General features: G+C 35.3%; 1 protein-coding gene across 1 annotated transcript in view; it reads right to left on the reverse strand.

Moving 5' to 3' along the window:
* Window positions 1-443: 443 nt before the first annotated feature.
* Window positions 444-24,021, reverse strand: part of LOC121731381 (protein FAM107B) — a 62,418-nt gene continuing 38,840 nt past the window's right edge. The window contains exons 2-4 of the mRNA XM_042120789.1: window positions 19,351-19,534; window positions 6,564-6,667; window positions 444-3,757 (exon numbers count right to left, since the gene is read on the reverse strand). Coding sequence (XP_041976723.1) covers window positions 3,603-3,757; window positions 6,564-6,667; window positions 19,351-19,534 — 443 coding nt within the window. The 3' untranslated portion in view covers window positions 444-3,602. The remainder of the gene's footprint in view (window positions 3,758-6,563; window positions 6,668-19,350; window positions 19,535-24,021) is intronic.

Consider the following 24,021-nt stretch of genomic DNA (forward strand, 5'->3'; position numbering starts at 1 on the left):
AGCGAGACAGACAGACAGACAGACAGAGATACTTTCGCATTTATAATATTAGTATAGATCAGGTGTGTACCTTAATTCATTAAAGACCTTAAAGTAAACCTGATCGTTTGTATAATGTTATTGTGTTCAAAAACCTATAATTGTGACTATGTTGGTTACTTATAATGACTTCTAATAATCTTAGTACCTACTTTATCTATTTATATTAAGGGCGCGGTCAGAGTTGCGCGTTTTCTGTTGCAGCGTTTGGAAAAACACGCGACGCTGAATCCACGCACGTCTGAACGCGCCCTTAGGAGCAAAACTAGGATTAGATTATAATATTCTTTATTTTTCTGTGTAAGAATTATATACTGTGACCGTAAGTATCTCTATTCTCTACAGAAAAATGTCTTACTACATAACTAAATGGGGTACTTAACTCTTTTTAATAAAACGTAATGTTAATTCTAAAACATTTTTATTGGTCTATAATTATCAAATGTTATTACAATTTCTCATAAAGAAATGTCACTTACCACTAATCACAATATCAAACGAATGGCCACCGTACGAACAGCTCAGAAGCTGAAACCAAAACCTAACGAACAAGCCACTTTGTACTAAGTCCCCTAAATTAATTAAGAAGGGAAATAAAGTGAAAGAATCAACAAGTGGAATGAAATATGTCCGGTTCCTGGGGTGAGTTTACGGTTTATGATCATTTGCATCAACCAATCAATGACCAGTTTATGAACTTTTTGTCTTGAGAATTTATCTTTTAAATAGCGTCGTTGAAACTATTGGGGATTGGTTTTTGACTTTAGCCCATGGAAAACGGAGCATGTTGTATCAAGAACCTTGCAAACTGAACATAAAAAACTAATAAATTCACTTCAGAAACCGGGCAAAAGAAACTTTTTTCATTTACTACATAAATTTAACTTTGAAAAATAACAATAAATAGGCACAATGGAGAACATAATTGTAACTTTGTTCTAAAAGGAGTCTTATGTGTTGAATCAGACTAGATATGAGCGACACGATATTTCAAATTATTCAATAAGATAATGTTCAAGAACATTTCTTCACTTTAAAATTTACAAAAAAATGAAAATCAGTTTACAAAAAACTTGGAGTGATTAGGTAAGTAATAATAATATGTAAACTTAAAAAAATAGCTAGATACAGAACCATAAAATGTATGGTTTAGTACGGTTCTATAAAGAAATTATATCATAGATATAATCAAATAAGTTGGTATTATTTATGTAAGTAGTTGTGTAGATGTAATTAACTGAATAATTAACTATTTTGCATATTGTATTTTTATGAAGGTAACTACATAGTTTACTTGAAACTAACGTAATATAAGTAATAGGTGTTTTGTGATATGATCAGGTTATAATGTTCGTATAACTTCTGACGTATCAAACTATTATGCCATTGGTCAAATACAATTAAAACGATTCGCTATTGGTTGATCTTTAGGATTGAAGTTGGCGACAATTTAAAAACCTGTAAAATAAGTCTTTTTAAAAATGTAACATTCTACATATTATTTACTACATTTGACAGAGTTATTGGAAGAACTTCGTGCATATTTTAGATGTGTAAGTGGTATTTCTATATTACTTATAACTTTAGAAAGAGATTCTTTATTATCAATAAAAACGTTCTACAAGTCTGAAGACTAGTTGCAGACAAAGGGAATACGAGTAACTAAGAATAATCGTCAAAAAGTATTGTAAATAGATTATAATACAAAAAGACTATAGAGAAGAGAAATAATAATTGATGCATTTTAAACTTAGAGAAAAAAAAACTGTTTTTTATGCAACTATACCTCAGTCTGAATTGTAAGAACGCTAGTATTGTATGCTACGAAGGCTATGTAAATAAATCTTGTCTTAACGCTTTTTTTATACATTTCTTATCTACCATTAAACTTAACAGTTACTGCTCTATGGAATAGGTTTAAGGTATCAGAAATAGGATTTCTATAGGTTTTACATTTAAAAAAATATAAAAATATTCTTCATATCTATCACGATCATGAACACTTTGTTACAATACATACAGGGGCTTCCGTGCCAAATTAGAAAAAAATATGCCACATTATTTATTAACGAAAAAATATTTTACTCAATATTCCAAACAGAACATGATTTTAGACTTCTCAAGCCAGTATGAATGAGAAATTTGACACGTAAATTGTAAGTAGAGAATGCAGATTTATCGTGGCATTTAATTTATCTTTTTAGCACTAAGCCGTGGACAGGAAATGTGGAAAGCCGAAAGAGGAAAGTCGATAGAAACTTGAATTAGATACAAAACTTTACACTCCTACTTTGAACGAGTACAGTGCTAGGCCTAAGCCGCAATTCTTCAACTCCTAACTAGTCTAAATTATTGTTACAAAATATGTAAGATCCTTACCGATCTAGTTATCTAGACTCTAGAGAATAAGATGTTTAATAAGAACTGTAAATGGCTACAAATGGGTTTCGAAACGTTAAACATTGTGACTTTAAAAAGTTTAGAAAAATATTTTCTTCTTTTGAAGTCGACGTTTAACCTTAACATTATTAGCTCGTAGTCGATTCAGTCAATATTTCGTTTGCGAATATCCTTCAGTAGTTTGTGTATTAAACATAGACATCAAAATTAATTCCTTGTAACCCTAGTAGCTTGTTTCTTGTAAGACTACTCATGCGCTAAAATGGCTCAATATATTCAATACGTCATTTATTTCAAACGACATTTTCGTGCGCAAGAATTGTCCTATAAAAAATAAGCCTTCCTAACACCAAAACCTTTCAAATCATTTTGTGACACTTTCAGTGACTTAGCATCATAAAAATAATCTATAACCACACTTAACATAATAATACACAAGTAGAAATCAACATATTATTACAAAATACTTTACAATTAAAGCATTAAAACAATGATTCGTGCTTTGTTTTCGTCAAATATCGTTACGGTTTCAATAAAGCGCCATCTATCGAATAATGTACAATGCTCTAGTGATGAAGCCGATTTGTAGATGGCGTTGAATGTATAATAAAAGTATAGAATTATACTTTGTAGTTCCAGTAGTAAATAGATTTTCAACGTTTTAACATGCCAATAATTTAAATGCTATATCTATTAATACTCTATGAATATTACAAATATATTTAGAAAACGATACAAGCGCAGCGCAGTCAAACATTTACATGATTGATTCCCGTGGTGATTAAATTTTAAATGCGCGAAACTTTATTTTTTTTTAACAACAAGCCATAGGTTCTATCAAACTTCTTTCATAATTTGGAGCAGCAATGAAAAACTGCTCTTAAAGCTATATGAATAAGGTCTATGTGGCTCAAAGGCTCACGATGTATCTGACTAGTGTAATAAATAACCACGGGAAAACATTGTACAATCGACACCTCATAGCAACAAGCCTTCCGTAGGTACATCAGAATCACTCTATAAAATGTAAAAATTTTGTAGAAACCAGAGACTTTGACATTTTATAGAGGAATACCTCTATATTATGATCCAGGATGAAAATGGATCATCGTTTTTTTCATGCTACAGAAACTCAGAGGTACGAAAGGCCGGTAGCTGGTGTTTTAGTGCGCGGAGGCGGCGGCAGATGGCGCGGCATGTCGGAGTCGCGCGCGCACCTCCTGCAGTGTGGGGTTCGTGCCCGGCTCAATCTGAGGCTCCGGGGGCTGCTCCATCTGCTCTAACCGCCTCGCCCGCTCCGCTATTGCCTTTTCCAGCTCTGGAAATTGAAAAAAAGTTTGACATGTAGGTAATTTTAAAATGGAACATTTTGTAAAAAACGCGCTTCGGGTATCAAAAATATTACACTGTTTTTAGTATCGAGCAAAAAACGACAAGAAAATAACGTTAATGTCGTCTCATTAGTCTGCTAACCTAGTGAACTCTCTCAGTCATCATTACGTACAAGAAAATAATTATTGTAATGTGTGTACTGTGTACATAGATGACTGAGTTTTCTCAATAATCATTAACCACTCATCATTAGAATAAAGACTGATTTATTTATTAAGACAGGGATAACGGACATAATTTCGCAGCCTTAAATTTTAAACAACAAAAAATTGTTTAGCTTCTGATAAGGAGGATAATAATTTAAGTAGAAGTAAGTAGTAACTCTTGTCTCTACTATCTTGAATTCCTAGAATTATTTACAAAAATATTATCAAGGATCGACCGATTCGATTATCATTATTAACGAAATAACAGAAACTTAGGTAGCTTCTAGGAAGTATCTAGGCAATATATAGCTCAGGACGTTCACTTGCTATAAACTATAGCAAGTTTAATGACGAATTTCACTCGCGACCGGTGCAGCTATCCTATGGTCAAACAGGTAGCATTTCACTTTCATACAACCTTGGTCGTTGAGCCCTGCCCCTAGACGGTTATCTGCATCGATGTTTTTCACTTATCAACTACCTGACTGGAATATTAGATTGTTATTATCCGAATAATGTTAAATAAAGAAACATTTCAATGATATACATGAAGAAAATAAAAGGTCCGAGTATTGATCCCTGAGGCACTCCTTAGATAAAAGGTAATGCTGGAGAAATAGTTGTGAAACAATGCGTTTTGTATAAAAGTATATTTTAAATAAATTGAAGGCAAGATTTATTTATATCACAAGAGATAGAAGTAAGAAGTCGGTATCCAATAGCTAGTACCACCTTTATTCAATTCAATAAAGAAACAGGATGTTACAACAAAAAGTTTTTAGATGTATAGATTGAAATTGTTTCTCAAAAATTTGTCCATTTCCTCTAAATAGCATCTATTTCTTATACTTTTGAGGCAATATTCTAGTAAAAATCACCAAAAAAATTACTAAAAGAACAATGTGTATTACCCTAAAGAAAACACACCGTACATTCAAACTTAACAAACTTTACTTAGGTATAGTTTCAAAAATTCTTTTCTCGGACAGTGCGAGGGCTAAGGCTTTTAAAATATTAACGGCGGGTCCGTGTCTAATTGTCGAGGTGAACGCCCGATGCACCTGCACCGCCGCAAAAACTGCCTGGTCAAAAATGCGGGGAAAAAACCACGGCCCATACCAGTTCTAGTACTGGACTTGGATGAAGGATCGACGTTCAAACTCAATACGCGTAGATTGGTTAATGCGCTTAACTGTAACTTTAGGCTTAAGAAGCGGTAAAAAGTAAAAAAAAAAAGCCTAGGATGATGATGTAAATCTAAAAAACCTCTGTTTAAAAACAATCTGCCCTGACTTTAATGACCGGTTCTTAGGCGATTGTGTCGGTAGTGTAATTCAGTAGAGCTTGTGATTGGATTAGTGCAAAAGCATTAGCGAACAAATGAGGCGCTATTAAATAAATGAACTACCGACAAATTCCCGTAAAATTCGAATAACATAATATTATAAACAAGTTCTTTTTAAGAAACATAGTTTACTCACGACTAAAGTAGGGACTCTAGGTTTTATTAGATGTTAGTACGATGTTAGAGTAATTACTGTAAGTAAGAGCAGACAAATGAAAATTAGTACATTTATGTATATGTTGCTTACGACAAAATGCATAATAACTCATATAGAAAATAATTATATTTATTGTTTGTAGTTAGGTTTCTCGAATAGTTTCTATTCCTTTCTTTAGTCTTAGTTTGAACCTATTAGTTATAGCCAAGTTCTTAGACGAGACAAAAACTTGTTACTAGTTGGTTAAATAATTCTTCCTCAAACAATAATTAATTACTTCTCTACAAAAGCGACACTGTCACTGACAGTGATTCCGAGAATTCGCTCAATATAATCTTGAAACTCACATATATTATATTATTCCATAATGCAAAAGTATTTGTTTTTTTTTTTTAGATTTAGATTTTACAGTTTTCCGCAAAGAAGTAGTCGGTCCCCGTGGCTATTACTAGTTCGTGCGAATAGTGCGTTCAAACATGTAAAGTTTTCAGCTATAATAATAAAAAAAAACGTTTAGATTTCATCACTGGTCACACTGACTGGCCAGTTGCTCGCAATTAGGCTGAAGCTCTTAGCTCGGACAATTAAGTCAATTTTTTACAGCTATTGTTGTTTATTGCAGCTTCACTGTCGCAATTATTGCATTAATTAAGGTGTATTGCATTTCCAAGCAGTTCGTTAATTTCAATTTGAACAAGATAAAATCAGATAAACAGTTGGTTATTCCACAAATCTGCGATATCATAATCGATTGCGTCAATATCAATAATAATGTTCTTAATCAATTATTATCAATTATAATAAATTGATCCTCAAAATGTAAATTATGAAATTGCTGATACGCGTAAAAATATATTGTTTTAAACTTTAAAGGAATGAAAATATAGTTTTAAGAATTAGGTGCGTTTATTTTAATAAAGTTATGACTTATGCCCGTTTAAGCCTTTTGGTTACAGATAACACTTAACAGCACCCTCAAAAAAAAAAACATTTTTATGGACTATGGGAAAGAATTCAAAATTCCATAAGGGCAGGTAGAGCAACAATTTCAAATTGCCAATGTAAGCGAAGTAAGGATATTTACCTGGCGTTTCTTTGTGTTCCTTTATTTGGTTCATAAGCTGCTTCTCTTTGTGTTTGGAGAGTGCCTTCTCTAGTTCACTCTTCTGGTTCAGTACATTTTTACCTCTGAAATTAGAAAATTTATAATGAGTCGCGGTTAAATTCTACAAAAATAGGTAAGTTCTCATTGCATTGGGATCTTTTTAGTAATTAGATATTCAAAACAGTATTTTTGCGCTACTCGTTCCGAATTTGAACATTGCTTAGTTACCTAATTAATTAATTTAAAAATTCAAAGCTATGTGACGTTCTTTAAATACTTAAATCGTCGTTGAAGTTCGAACACCACGTAAGTCAAAAATAGTAACTTTTCAGGAGAGAAAAAAATTGAATTTTGTGTAGATTCCACAAATCCACAGTAATGCATATTTACTTTATTAACTATTTTACGAGTTTTTAACCGACTTCCAAAAAGGAGGAGGTTATATGTTCGTCTGTTTATATTTTTGTTTGACGATAGGTGTTCCTGATTGGCTAAAACAATGCGTCTTCCGATTTTCTGGCGAATTGCATCAAAATCTCCAAATAGACAAGAAGTGACTTACATGGTGTTAGAACTTCAAAGACGAAATGTAAAATGATCCGGACACAGTAAAGTTTTTCCACGAAGTTCTTTAAAGAACGTCAACCAACAACTCTACCAGTTTCTATTAGCTCTATGAATGTTGATCTTCTTAGAGCCTGTACAGACAGGTGGGCACAAATACATTCAGACTTTTTTTACCTCTGACAGGACGCTTATGCGCTTATGACCCCTAAGCTATAAAGGTGAAATCCACAGTTCTGGGGTGAAATACCTCAAGCACTTTAGAGCAGTGTTTGCTTTGTCATTTATGGGGTAGTCAGGTGACGAGAGGCGTCCTCGAGACAATTTAGGATATAGACACTTCATACAGGAAGGCTCTTCTAGGCGACGTGTCAATATTAACACTACACTTCATTTGACGATCAATATCCCCGTAGGAAACTTTCCTTAAAACTAAGTGGTGGTATAACCGTTTGGGGTTACATGAATACACAGTCACACAAAGTAAAGTGAAGAACTTGTGGAGAAGGTAATATAAGGTAATATATCATAGTAACTAAAAAATTTAGAAATAGAAAGGATTAATAATAGTAGCTCCCACACCGGTTTCGGTGGCAGTGGCCGGTTTCATTGAAACCAGGCCAGCTACGCAGGAGTAATTTTTATAGTGCCCAAGTGTGTGCGCAGTACACAAGAGCACTCTCTGTTCCTTTACTCTCATAACCCAGTGGGACGGAAGACCGACACGACTTTTTACATGCCCATCCGACGCATGGATCATCTTACTTGTCAGACAATCAGGTGATCAGCCTGCATTGTCCTAACCAAACTTGGAAATAAGATGTTTCCAACGCGGGAATCGAACCCACGACCTCCGAGTCAAGAGCCGCGCTCTATACCACTAGACCACGGAGGCGTTATTGAAAGGATTAGGAGTTTAATGACTATACAAACTACGCAATACGCATATAATATGTACCAAGTAGAATTCCAGTTAACACGTAATTTTTCTAGCAATATACCACTTATGTTCAAGCAAGTCTTGCACAACCCGACTGCAGACACTTGATATTTCTTATCAGATTGACAGACTAAAGATTAGCTACTACTAGAACGTAGTAATGCTATAATAGCCCAGTAGGGTTAGTTCAGCCTTGTATGGCAAGCTAGTTTTTATTTGTAGCTAAACACTAGAGCTAGATTCACTACAAATAAAAACTCTAGTGCTTAGGCCGATGATGATGATTATAATAGGATACATTGTCCTCATTGATATAATTCTTTGTTACGTATAATCTTATCAAGCCGTTTCGCGTTACCATATAAGGCAATGTCGCGTTTCAGTGATAATGACCGTTGTGTAACACTCGAATTTGTTGTCTTTGTATGTAGGTTTTGTTAAATTTACATTGTTATTGTAAAGAACAACAATGTCAATTTTTAGCCTCAAACCTACAGTAAACTCTAGGTTTTAGGTTAGGTAAATAAAAATGTGATTCCTTCATAGCCATCTTTCCTCTTGGTCCGTTGGAAAAAATAATGTTTGACATAATATTTCGGCTACCCAATAAATTATTTCACCAAATTCTTTACATTTTAGTAATAACAACTATTAACACTTAAGTGCGATATTTCAATAATCCTCTGTTTAAACAATTAAAATATTTTGGGTAATTAAATCAGTTTTACTGGAAACACATAATTAAAGAGTTTTCTGCCCAATTGTATAACGGATGTAATTATTGTAGATAAGTATAATAATTATTTTATACTGAGGCCGAATTTTATTTCCTCGATGTAACGCTGCATTCAGTAAATTTAGTAACGTTATACGTAGCGTATTAATAGTTATTTGTAGTTCGGTCTTCCAACTCTTTCTCACGTTTAATAATTTTTGATAACATGTGTAAACTATTTATCAAAGTAATCTCATCATTTATTTCGATAATAAATTATCCAGAATCGTCTAAGGCAGAGATTACAAAAACGCTTGAAGTATTGCCCCACTATTACTTTTTAAGATTAAAACTATTGTACTTAATTTATAGGTAGTTAAAGTATGGAAGTTTAGAACTGTTTTTAGACTCTACAATGAATAAGTTTTGAACCAGTCATATAGACAAAATCCCTTTACTTTTGACTTGTAACCTTTTTTACGCAAAGTTCTCTTTAATTTGTTTGCGAAATTGGAATTCGGGATAACATTAAGGCAAAGTAAATTTACCTTATAAAGTTATTTACCTTTTTTAATTTACGGAAGTAAATGCCAGCTAAGATTCGCAAATACCTTTTGATATTAAGATTTTTAACGAATAACTGAAAAATTCGTCTGAGAATTCACTGTAACTCGGGTGATTCGAAAAGGTGTCAAAAAGACTCTAGACCAGTGTCCAGGGTTCACACCTTCATAATTTAATGTAGGATAGGACAAAAAGTTCTTCAGCTAAACTTTAACTACCACATACCTAATCTAGCTACCGTAGAGTGCCCCTATAGTCTATACCTTAGTAGTTATTACCTACTACCAAATACCAATCCAACAAGTCAACATTGTAGGTAATTTCGTATCTAAAAGCGTAAGCGCTACTCCACAAATAGTACTCGTATTTTACACTAGTACACGTACAAGCTACAAACATCCGTATTTTCTAACTTGGAGAATTTACGCTTCCTCGTACTGTTATTGCCTATTAATAGATAAGATTTAACCGCTGTCTAGATATTAGTAATTGGCTATTTGATTTATTCTAGGTGGTTTCCGCGGCTCTAGTTTAAAGACGTATAATTTCATTACACAATCATTTTCTGATTCATAGATTTTTATACGGGTAGATCTAATAATATGTTTAATATTTATTACTGTAACAATAATATAATTTTCTCTATGGCAATCATATGAAGCAAGCGATGAAGGAAAGGCTTAATAATTATTAATTAGTTAATATGTTTTTAACTACAAGTTGGCTTCATGTTTATTTAGCGCAAGCGTATCAAAACGAAAAGTTTATAGCTTTCAGCGCTCCTACTTTCATAGTGAACTCTATACAGGGGACATACTTTAAAGTTTAAAGACTTTAAAGTATTATCACTTTATTTTGTTACACCCTGTATAAAGGTTTACTTATCCGTATCTATACTATTCCATTATCTACGGCAGTCATTCTCAAATTAAATTAAAGAAATGCCTTGTAGAGTTGTAGGGGCTCCGCGAGCTCCGCGAGCTCTCAAAAGGGTTTTGCCACCTAAAAGTTTGAGAACCGCTGATCTACTCGTACACGCCGAGTAAATCGTATACGAGTACATAGACTTATAAATGGCGGCGCACGGCCAGGGAATGAAATTTCCAAACCATTAGCAGCCTCATCGTCGCGATTAGGTTACGGTTAATTACGGCCGCCATGGGCACGCTATATAGCTCCTGCCTCCCATCAAGCCGATCCTCTAATTGAAGACATGGGTAGATCAAGTGGGTAATTAACAATTTAAAAAATGTCGTTTTTCGCATAAATTGAGGCTTTAGACCGGGAAAATAATTTGAAATAAAATAATTGGCCAAGTGCGAGTCGGACTCACGCACGAAGGGCTCCGTACCGTTATAGAGAAAAAAGTGTTTTTTGTATGGGAGCCTCCCTTAATTATTTATTTTATTTAAATGTTAAGTATTAATTAATATTAAAGTACGAATATAATTAAATATTTTGTGAATATTTCAAGTGCCTATTGTTGCAATAATTATGGATTACGAGCAAAAAAAGCCAAAAAATCACGTTTGTTGTATGGGAGCCCCCCTTAAATAGTAATATTATTTTGTTTTCATTATTTTGTTTTCAGTATGTATTTGTTGTTGTAGCGGCAAGAGATAGACACAATCTGTAAAATTTCAAGAAGTCTAGCTATAGCGGTTCTTGAGATACAGCCTGGAGACAGACAGACGGACAGACATCGAAGTCTCAGTAATAGGGTCCCGTTTTTACCCTTTGGGTACGGAACCCTAAAAATGTGGATTCCATGTATAGCTAGATATATTCGCTAGTTGATGAGGTGAGGGACCTAAGCTAGAAGATTTGTTCAAATTATAAGGGAAGAAATGAGTAATTGTTCTATGTCGTAAAATCTTGGTTACCCACTTCATCCACTCATGTCGTTAATTATCACTTTATAAATTCCATCGTATGTTCTTCTTTAAAATATTCTTAAATACGTACCAGTCTTTGCCGGCAACTTCGTCGCAAAGAAGTTTCTCAATCTCGCGTAAGTTCTCCATTTTTTAACCGACTTCCAAAAAGAGGAGGTTATATTATATTAGGCTGCGGATTTTTTTCCTAAATAAATTCAATAAATCTAAAAATAAATTTAAATTTAAAAAAGTAATTAAAGAACGTTTGTGTGCCAAAGCCTACTATACGGTCAAAGATTTCCTAAATGATAGCACATCTTGGGAGTAGGATGGCTGCTTGCAAGGCTGCTTCTACATTTATTATATGTGACTTACAATTGTGTATTCATATTGTATAGATTAAGTTATTTACATTGTAAATTTTATTTTTTTAAAAGACAAATTTTCCACTTTTTTACTAAAAAGTAAATAACTTAATCTATACAATATGAATACACAATTGTAAGTCACATATAATAAATGTAGAAGCAGCCTTGCAAGCGCGCCGGTTCTTCTCGCCGGGTTAGTTCCCGAACCGGTGGTAACATGTAACATGCAACATGTAGTTCAACGTTCTGAAAATATTTGATTCAAATTTATTCAGAAATAAAACAATTTTTATTTTATTATTTTTTATTTTAATACCTTATACCTTGTTCTTTTCCAGGACATAAAGTACCTACCTATCTCCTTGACAAATTTTTAACGAAATTGGTTTATCGTGATATTGCTTATTGTATATTAGAAAACATATTATATACGTGATAATTTCTTACAGTATATCTAAAAATTTAAGAAATTTCATTTTACAATACTTCACTTGAAAACTTGCACCGAAAGAAAGAAATATTTCGGCGTTCTCTACATCTGAATTTCACGTATATTTATGTACATGCCTAGTTACTTTAACTAGATCTAGATCTAACTAGTTCTAGATTAGAACTAATCTAGATACACTATTATGTGTTCGATAATTTAGTGCATTTAGTCCACTGAATCGCCCAGGGACGAATGTAAAGCTAAGTTGTAAAATGTAGTTCACATTGGAAATACAGAATTTAGGCCGCGCGCGTAGGAACATATCTGATACTAAATCTGGTAAGCAATCAACATAGTCTCCGAAGCATGGTTTTCAATTTAAATTGAATGTCTGCTATAATCAAAGAGATTATTCATCCGCTTTTCAAAATAGTGAGTAGGCAATATTATAAACTCAAAGTTTAAAGTTAACATTTTCGTTGACTTTAGAGTTGTAAATCAAGTAGAATAAGAACGTTTATTTGCAAAAACTACCAAACGAAACCATGTTAGATAGATGATAGATTAGCATAATTTTTTTCGTCAGATATATTATGTATTTATTATTTATTTAATTTAATATTTTGAAAACCTACAATTAAATTAAACTTTTTCTTGCCTGCTTAAAATATGGTAAATGCAAAAATGTGGCCGTTTTTCTGCATGTCTGTAATCTCCACGTAATATCTTTAGAGCTGGCGCGCACTACGACTTTTTGCCGCGCGATTATTTTACCGACCTAAAAAAATTCAAATAAAATGTCACTTTATGACATAGGTTATAGGTTTCATTTTGCTCTACGCCACTGAAAAGCAGCGGCGGCATGGGTTGCTAGACCAATGTCGGTAGAAAATCAAAGCTATTATAGCCCATGTCATAAAGTGTCATTTTATTTGAATTTTTTGTAGGTCGCTAAAGTAATCGCGCCGCAAAAAGTCGTAGTGCGCGCCAGCTCTTACATCGCTAAGCCGATCAGTGTCCAGTTTTTAAAAGTTTTATAACTGAAATTTATTAATTCACTAGTCTGATTGACAAACGTCAAAACATAAACAATCAACTAAGTTGCCCAATTGATAAACTCCTGATATAAGGGGATTAGATAGGTTATATGGCCGCCTACGAGTCGTACACCTGTTGATTCAGTTTGTCCGTCGTTTGTGTCGGCAGGTCGGTCATTTCCGCGTCGTCTGAGCGACGGAAGGAAGCAATTCCACTCCAATGGGAACATTTCGATTCACTGCCACGATTCACTTACATCGAATGATTTATTAGAGTAATGCTTATATGCGTAGAGGTAAATAACTGCAATGGTTTTGAAAATTCAGGACGTTTGATAAGTACCATTTTTTAATCAAATGAGAGTAGAATTTAACCTACATACACATACAAAATTAATATAGAACCTAGTATTGCTTCTATAGAGAAGCAATACTAGATTAAATTCGACTCTCATTTGATATACTTATCCTTTCCCGGAACACAAAACACTAGTATATAACTCAATGATATTCTATGTTACTAACGTAACTAGATTGGAAGTTTACGGTGGCAACGCGTTGCCACTTCGAAGATGCCTGCAGGCATATCTCACATACATAATGACATAACGAATATATGACTTGACATTGTCTTTTGAACAAAAAAGTGGTTACGCATTTCTGAGAATCTTTTGTAAGACATTGCTATTCTAGTATTTTAGAAACTCATTGATATAACTACCTGTAATTAAAATCGGTTTTGCGGTAACTTAAAAAGACAAACTTAAAAGATTTGAAAACTATTGACTAGATAGACAGAATTAATTTAATATCATGATTCATGACATTATTAGTGCGGATTTCTACAATAGGTACATAGTTGCTGTAATACCGGCAACTTGTTTCATAAATAACAAACCAATATCCAATAAGTAGGCGTAAACATGTCAGAAGTCATGAGTTAGTACTCAGAAGGTAGCTTAAACAAGTGTGATTCTGTTGGGTACATTGTACTATCAGAAGTTGATTCATAGGCAGATGGCGGATCTACGTAATTTGGTCGCGTTATGTTAAAGTTTAAACCCAGCCGTCAGATCACGACTAATATTGAATTGAAATATCACATAACCCAATATGAATATCTATCTATGGACGCTTCACACCACGTCAGTCTGGCCCCGTGGTAAGTACCTGACGGACTTGTGTTACAGGTACCAGACAACGGAAATATATTTAATACTTTTATACTATACCGTATACTTTTATTATATGATACACATCCATGACCCAGGAACTTTGAAAACGTTTTGTTCGGTCGGCGGGATTGGAACCCGCGACCACCGGCTTGAGCTACCAAAGCGCTCACCACAGTGGTCGTCGAAACCCAATACCGTATGACGTAGGTCCGTCAACTGCCTATGAATCAATTTCTTCAATGGTACATTAAATCTACAGGTAGTTTCCTACAGGTGTACACGGGCTTAAGAGGAGTCCACACCGCCATTTTTTCCATACAAACGTTGTCCCCTGTTTCCTCCCTGGATAATGCTAGTAGAGTTATAATTTTTTTCCTGAATATCAACGGCCACTAATACAATGTCCCTATGTTTTCTTTTTTTTTCATAATTTAATTATTAAATAAGATATGAACGTTCAAAAACCCAAAAAAATGGCCAGATTTTCCACTGTGTTCAAACGTCCAGAAAACAGATTTGGATAGATCGGTTAAGTTTTGGAGAAGGAATCAGGGGACAACGAATCGTTGATTTTCTGGATTTTCTGCAGTTGTTTCTATCGCGTTCTGCGGTATAGGCTTGAGGTAAGGGAGACAGCTATAGATATTACACGTACTTTTTTTTCATTTCTCTAGCCGCTGTGGTATCCTCTTAAGGGCGTTGTATTCTGTAAGCATCTTAAATCAATACGTAGCTAATACGGCTAGGGAAAAGAGGCAACTTTACTACAGACCGATAAGCGATATGAATCAACAGGTAGATGAGTGAGTTCTTAGAAAATATAGCTGCTATGACGAACCTAACATGTGGTGCACTACTGCCGAAACCGATTCCGTCTCGATTTGCGACTTTGATTTATCATCGAAATATTGTCAGTTTCCTATAGAAACACATACATATAAAATATAAGAAGTAAGTTAGGTTAGAGAATTGTTGGAAGTTACTTCTTTTTGAACTACGCGTCAATAATAATTATTTACTTTCGTTGTTAACGATCGAAATTCAATTCTCGATTGAGTCGGGGTTTCGTTAGGTGAGGTTATTCATGTACCTACCTAAAGGTTAAGGGCCTGTTTCACCACTTTCTGATAAAGTGCCTAATAGGCTATTCACAACTTTTTTGACAGATTCTCCATACTTGATCTGTCAAGTTAATTGGTGGATAGCCTTATCAGGAAGTGGTGAAACAGACCCTTAGTGTGATACAGATAACAGAATACATTTTTTTTATATGAAAGAAAAATATATTATTATCTTCTGGAACATAATAATTAATAATATTTTGTAGGTATGTCTTCTGGAACGTACTTATAAAATCTAAAGCATTAAAACTTAAGAGGGCGACTAACCCCAAAAATCAAACATCGTCCTTCTCTCTTCACACGCCCGTCTTTCATAATTATGCCAGATGAAAAAGAACGACGCGGATTCATCGCCAAATTAGTTTTTTCTCAAGAACTCGATAAATATACATTTTAAAAATCCGCTAGGTCGATCTCTCAATGATAGAATTTTATACAATGTGTTAAAATATTAACTTAGTTCAATTCACGGTTATGGCAATAAATGAAAAATTCGTGAAAATTTGATGCATCTGTGTGATTTTTTTTTATCGAAAAAAATTTAAGATATCGTGTTTCTGCTCAGATCGAATTCTCGGAAATATAATGTAGTATCTAATTTTAGAAAATGAAACAATTCGGGGCTTATTTTCAAGTATAAATATGAATTATATAATCGACACTTTAGGGTTAGTCGCCCCCTTAACCTAGCGAAATTACCGATATCGTGTTTTGATTTCTATACAAATTAAAATATGAGTAATTTTACCGGAACTGTATTGTGTATTTTAAGAAAACACACTCACACATTGTTATGAAGTAATATATTAATCATCAGCTATACTAACATAAGTATTTCTTTGAAGGAGCTGCGTAAACTATAAAAAATTAGGTCAAGGATAGAAAGTGAAAAACGTGTGCAAAAATTACATTGCGTTTGTTTCAAAACAATAAAGCAGCATATATGTGTACAGTGTACTGTTTGTTAGTACACACAGAGGCGGCGTAAGGCGTGGGCGGTGTGGGCGACCGCCCACGGCCTTGCGGTCTAAGGAGCCTCGCGCCCCTTGAACCACGAGGTTTTTTTAAGGTTTTACGAGTTGTGATACTGAAATATTCATAAATAAAAAGTTTTATAAATAAAACTTTGAGTATCAAAAAAATTATTATTTCTCTCAACAAATCCGTTCCTTAGCGTCATCCATCAGGGGGCCTCGCAAAATATATTTTAGGAGGCACACACACATAAAAGGTCTTGCCCCGCCACTGTGTACCAAAATATTAGAATGGGCTTTAATTAACGTGCAACTACGTACCTAGAGTTAATAAAAAATATAATTAAAAATAGATTAATATTTATTTCGTCGGTATAGAAGCCCCAACAAAGGTAATAAAATAGTACTGTTATAAAAGTTTACCGCCGTACTCAGAGACATTTAATTATTATTAACCTTCAATTTAATGAAGAGCTTGACAGATAATGTATGGGGCTTATGTCAACATTTTGAATTACTTAATTACATTTAAGTAATTAATGTTCCACTCTGAGTGAGTTTTAAACATTCAAACAGATTTATAAAAGTTAGTTCAGTCTCCTTATAATAAAGATCAAACCTAATTCTACTCTTAAGTCTTAACTCTACCTCTCTTTGACTGTTCAAAACCCAAAAAAGATTAAAGTATCGGACATGATTTAGCGCTATTAATGTTGAATTAATATAGCAGAATCAGAGTACCTACAGACTACATAATTATGTAACACCAAAACAGCGAGCGCGTGATATTGTGTTAAAATAAGCATAAAGTGAATATTCCTATTGATGTGGTTAACGGCTGCCATGTGTGTACTGTATAGCTATAATAATAATAATCAATGCGACGAGACAGATGTTCGACAATACCGAGTTTAGCACAGGATGTCGTGCACCTGTAGGCCCAAATAGCAAAAACACGTTCAGGGGTCTGATTCTCATAACTTGAATTGATTCGATCGGGGACGAAGGAGTGAGAAAGACTTGCGAAATAAATATTCTCTTGAAATCGGTAAACACTTGAAAATATTGGATGGTTGTTTATATATTCTAAGAATGATGTTTAGAAAAAGACGCAGCGTTTTCGACATTTACGGACATTTATCTCATCTCAGTCGCGCATTACAAATAATACAATATTATATCTACTATATTGTATAATTATTTTTTATATTGAATATAATATATAATATATAGAGATTATTGACACGGATAAAAAACTCTAGGGACTTTAATTGACAGGGATCCACAATCGTCTCACGCGAGTAAGAACGCTGCCGAACGAAGCTATATTCGAAGTACAAGAATCGGGCCCCATTTCTCTACCAACTAAACGCATTATAGTGCCGTTAACTTCTTGTACATTATAAGCAGGTTCTTGTATAATATTGATTACGTGGTATATTTATATTATGATTTATTACGACAAGCGCAACTTGTTGAGCTGCAGAGTGCAGTGCGTTAATGTCTTATTTATTTTATTAACTAAAAAAAACAATTCGCACTAAGTAGTAAAAGTTACAACACATACCTACATATTCCAGATTAGTAGACAGACAGTGATAAACGAACGAAAAAACTCTTTTGTATTGTATCTGAATAACTGAACTGAAGGTCGATTTTTGGCCAATGCCTTAAGAGGATTCCACACCGCCATTTTTTCCATACAAACGTTGTCCCCTGTTTCCTCCCTGGATAATGCTAGTAGAGTTGTAATTTTTTTCCTGAATATCTACGGCCACTAATACAATGTCCCTATGTTTTCTTTTTTTTCATAATTTAATTATTAAATAAGATATGAACGTTCAAAAACCCAAAAAAATGGCCAGATTTTCCATTGTGTTCAAACGTCCAGAAAACAGATTTGGATAGATTATACAAAAAAGCAAAACATAGGAACACAGCTCAAGCCTTTTTTTAACCTTTAATGAAAAAAGTACTTAAATCGGTTAAGTTTTGGAGAAGGAATCAGGGGACAACGAATCGTTGATTTTCTGGATTTTCTGCAGTTGTCTCTATCGCGTTCTGCGGTATAGGCTTGAGGTAAGGGAGACAGCTATAGATATTACACGTACTTTTTTTTCATTTCTCTAGCCGCTGTGGTATCCTCTTAATATTTGGTCGTGATTCAAACACTATTCTAGAGCCTCAACCGACATCCTAAACCAAATAATGTGCTACAGCCACCATCATATAAAAAGAAAAATCAATCCCTCACGAAAGTTTAGATTTTACCTCCACGTTGCATATAATATGCTCTACAAAATGCACTCAGTCATTCCATTGCAGCTGTCACAGTGGACTGTGACAAATTTAATTCAGTCTGGATGACATGATGCCTTTCACTAGCATTACCACTTTCCACGTCCATGTAACGTCCAAACGCCCATTAAGGATTTAATTTTTAAAAGCCGTCTATGGTTTAACTTTTTGGACGGGTCAACTTTTTCTTTCAATTTTACTCTCGAGTCTCGAGTGTGATACAAGTCTATTTATAGCCGAAGTAATAACTTAAACTGTTATTACATTTCATATTTGCTATTGGCAGGTAAATAATTTCCAACATTCTAAGAGAATCATTGTTCACAAATTGTTCACAAAAGGACAATCGTCAGACAAAAAGTCAGTAAACTGATAAATGGCAGCTTTAAGCTACAGAAAAGTTGGCAACTTTAAAGTCTATAAGAAAAGCTTTTGACTAACCCAGGTTTATCTTGGATTAACTCCTTTTAGCGAAGACCTCAGTCGTAATCTACAAACTAGGTGCCAAAGAGCGCAATCCTTTTCAGAGGGTGGTTGGCTTCGTTGATGTTTTCAAAATATCAGTCAACAAAGACATGTTAATTGCCATGATTCAGACCGAACAAACAAAACAGCTGTCTCTCGAACTCACATTCAATCGCCTATATTATCTTTCACACCGAGAGAGAACGAAAGAAGAACAGACAGAGAAGGGAATACTCACATTTTCTGGTTGAACATCAGCTCCCTGTGCAAGTCCATCCGCAGTGAGTTCTCCAGACAGGGGTTGGGCAGCCGGCGCGGCGTGATCAGCCCCTCCCCCACTTCCTCCCCCTCTTGCACCATGTCGCACAGCGTGGGTACGAGCCCCACGCCACTGGTTTCACTTAGCGTCCCCGTCTCCGAAGCTGGAACAATCGAGAACAGTTTGTTAAGCCTAGTAGGAATAGTTATGGAATGTAGAAACAATGTTTCTACTAAAAAGATGATGAGCGTCAGTGAATAATCTGATGTAGAAACAAAGACAAACCATAGACCAACTATACGTAGGAGAGCTATGTTTCGGCACAAATGGGCCGGCTCTACTGAGAAATACCATGTTCTCACAGAAAACCGGCGTGAAACAGCGCTTGCGCTGGGTTTCGCCGAGTGAGTGAGTTTACCGGAGGCCCAATCCCCTACCCTATTCCCTTCCCTACCCTCCCCTATTCCCTTTCCTTCCCACCCCTACCCTCCCCTATTACCAGATTCCCTCTTATTAGGCCGGCAACGCACCTGCAGCTCTTCTGATGCTGCGAGTGTCCATGGGCGACAGAAGTTGCTTTCCATCAGGTGACCCGTTTGCTCGTTTGCCCCCTTATTTCATAAAAAAAATTTGAATCTCAAGTCAGTTGGGCTATCGCAAATATTTTAGAAATGCAGCAAGAACACTCCACTCACAACTCACAAGATGCCTAGTCTTAACCTATTAATATGTAACATAATATCTCTGCTCACAAAAACTAGTTCTAAAACCGTACATCATAATCACATGTTTGATGTAACGTCTGCGTGCAAATAGTTCCTATGCGAGCTGAACTTCATCACATTTCCCGCGCTCGTCCCATTCAATGTCTCCCCACAGACATGTGGTGTACGTTGTTTGCAGTTCCGCACTTTAATAGAGGTAATAGAGTGCTACGTCGGGGATTAATGTGGGAAGCCTGTTGAGGATTACATCATTAACCTTGCTTTGCCCTTAAGAGATACACAGAAGAAGAAGTACATTTTTTTAATGGAACATCAGAAGTACACATAACCTTACGTGACCAAATTTCTTACGTGGTAGAGCCATACTTCGGCACGAATGGGCCGGCTCGACCGGAGAAATACCACGGGCTCACAGAAAACCGGCGTGAAACAGCGCTTACGCTGTGTTTCGCCGAGTGAGCGAGTTTACCGGAAGCCCAATCCCCTACCCTTTTCCCCTCCCTTCCCTATTCCCTGCCTTACCCTCCCCTATTCCCTCTTAAAAGGCCGGCAACGCACCTGCAGCTCTTCTGATGTTGCGAGTGTCCATGGGCGACGGTAGTTGCTTTCCATTAGGTGACCCGTTTGCTCGTTTGCCCCCTTATATTTTCATTTTAAAAAAGCCTCACGAATTCGTACTAAGGTCATACCGACTTAATCCCAAATCCCATGTATCTATTATAGTTTCGAAATCTCATAAATATTCAGCGTATGGGCTGATGATGTGTTCTGACGAAACAGTTACAATACAAACACATGAATCAACGATGATTTCATCAAAGTGCGAGCTTCTAATAAAAAATATTACACCGATAGTTACGGCGATGCCGGGTTGCCTAACTGACAGCCATTAAAACTTAAGTTTTTCTCAAGTACCTATAGCTCAGGAAGATACTTTTGATTTTGTAACTGATTGCAGTAGCCAAATTAAAGTTTGAAGAATTTAATGAGCAACTTATATTCTTAAATAAGGTCATATCAGGGTCATCGACCAGGCCCAGGGTTCGATGTGTATTCAAAATAATTTGGCGCTGCCTGATGGAATATGTATAGATTGTATAGTTAAAATTGATATACGTGGGAGAGCCATGCTTCGGCACGAATGGGCCGGCTCGACCGGATAAATACCACGTTCTCACAGAAAACCGGCGTGAAACAGCGCTTGCGCTGTGTTTCGCCGAGTGAGTGAGTTTACCGGAGGCCCAATCCCCTACCCTATTCCCTTTCTTACCTTCCCCTATTCCCTTCCCTTCCCTACCCTCCCCAATTACCTTATTCCCTCTTAAAAGGCCGGCAACGCACATGCAGCTCTTCTGATGCTGCGAGTGTCCATGGGCGACGGAAGTTGCTTTCCATCAGGTGACCCGTTTGCTCGTTTGCCCCCTTATTTCATAAAAAAAAATTGCAGTGTAACTTTGTGGTATTTTCCTACCTTTAAGGAAAACTGTCGTGTGGCTATTAATTTTTATGTAAGTGATAATAATGTTACGTAGATATTACTTTGTCCTCTATAAATATTTTACCTTATCTAAACATATCTTAAAAACAGCCCAACTGCGATACCCCCGCTCCTCAGTGTCACTATCTCAATTCTCAACCAAGAAGAATCTAATGATATCTCCCAAGCTTAAATCCGACAAGCCATTGCCCGAGAGCTCGCCAAATAAAAAAAAACTATATAAAAACTTAACCCTCCTTCTAGAACAGTCAGCAAACATTAACTGTTTAAAAACGTACAAAGTAATGCGAAAACATTACTCAGCCTCATTACACAGCTATTTTAATTGGTCAAAGTTTTTCTCTATTCGCAGTAGACTGTGAAATTTCGACACACTTCCGATTATCCGTAATGTTGTAACAGCTGCGATATGCTCTCTGCCGAGGTCAACTGTGTTGATATAACCGGCACTAACGGTCATACGCTCCTAATTAACTGCATACGCTCTAATTTCAAGGAATCCTTTAAAGCTGGCCGTTTCTTTGGAAGCAGTGCTTACTCCAAATAAAAAAATATGACTGCATTTAAACCATTCTCAGAACTATTTTGGATTTCGAACACACAATTTTAATTTAACGGCTTACGGCTCGTCAATGCTAGGATAAAGGACGTATTTCGCGTGCCATTATAAATACCGTGTTATCGGCGTCAGCAATGTTGTAGGTATGATATTTAACTTTGAATGAATCGTCTTCTTTCAAATTCATTAGTCGTTAGATATTTCAGTAATACTAGCACTGTTTATTCCCCTTGTATAGAAACCGACTCACCTACTGCCCACATTGCACTTGTATTATAAAATCGGCGTAGGCAAAATGGAAGTTGTGGGCAAAATAAAAACCCTCGTCTCGCTCGTTATCGCACCGGCTGCCGACCCCGTTCCGTCATCGGCGGAAACGCTACCAACTTTAAAATTTAATTTGCAAGTATCAAATAGTTTACTAACTGTTGCAAAGAGAAAAGAAATGTTTGAACGATTGCTCCGATTAAATAACTATTGAACGCTCGAGCAGAAATTCTAGTAGTCGTAACAAATAGAGTTTTAGCGTTCATGAAATAGTAATTAAGACAGATATGATCAGGTTCAGGTATATCGTACTTCCTAATGTAATAAACGAGACCAAACCGATACTAATAGTATGATAAGAAATTAAAAAGAGTGAATCCAAAACTGTTAGGCTGCTGAGGGCTGAGTGCTGAGGGTGCCATTAGGCCTTCACGGTGCAGTTATTGTCAGACAAGTTGTTGTCGCACCGTGTCAAGCAAATACAACTAAATTAAGTAGGCATTGTTAAGTAACTGCTGAAGTAACTAACATCTTTAACACCTAACCCCATTTTCGTAAAAAAAAGTATAAAAGACCGCAGAAGAGTAATACTGATGACGATGAGAACGCTGCATTTGTATTCAATTTGAATTCGGAATCTATTACTAATTAAATCACACCCAGTTGTCCGTGACCGAATACATTAAGTTGATTAAACGTATATTTCAACATCAATCAGAGTAAGCTTAAATCACTTTTCTATTTTCGCACCGAGTAGCGCGTCTCTTTGCTACTTTGATACATAATTCTAGGTATACCTAATACCTGTAGACAAACACTTAAATTGAGAACATAAAATGATGGAAAATATATGATAACTATGTAATAAATTGACTTAGGTCTAGAATTTGTAAAGCTCCACACGAAGTCATCATGTAGTTAACAAATATGTAATTCTAGAGTCAATGTAACTTATGTCCAGAGTTTGGATTTGGATAAAAGAACTTTTTGATGGTTAGAATTTTGTGATTCATTCAATTTTTGTTTTCCTTTTGTTTTAAAATACCTTCCACTTTATTTCTTGCTACTTATCCCCGTTATATTCGATCGAGGTACAGATAGAACATTATCATTCATCTTAACGGTAGTGACAAATGCAACGGAGATTCACGCTGAGTTATGGGACTTATCGTTGGTGTTGCATCACAAGATGTCACTCTGCCGTGAACACATAAACGTAACCACCGGATTTTATAGTCTTTTCTTTTGTAGTTACTATTTGACGATTACTGGAATTTTAATTAAAATTACGAACGTAACGACCTACATCTACGTAACATTAATCAAAATTACATGAAGTATTTTGCGATAAATGGAGTGCAGAATTTCCAGAACTTTACATAATTTTTGAAATGTTATCTTATAATAATTGAAACTCTATAGAAAGTCTATGAAATCAAAGAAAAATGGCAATGAGACGTTATTACATGTTTTATAATTTCCAATATCCTGTCTGGCTACAAACTCTCAATCTACTCCCAAGCGGTCGAATTCGACCGCGATAACAATAGAATAACAATAGATTTTCAAGAATCCGCGATCGAAGGTAGAGTTCAGATAGA

The sequence above is a fragment of the Aricia agestis genome, chromosome 10 (genome assembly GCF_905147365.1).
Source record: "Aricia agestis chromosome 10, ilAriAges1.1, whole genome shotgun sequence".
NCBI lineage: Eukaryota > Metazoa > Arthropoda > Insecta > Lepidoptera > Lycaenidae > Aricia > Aricia agestis.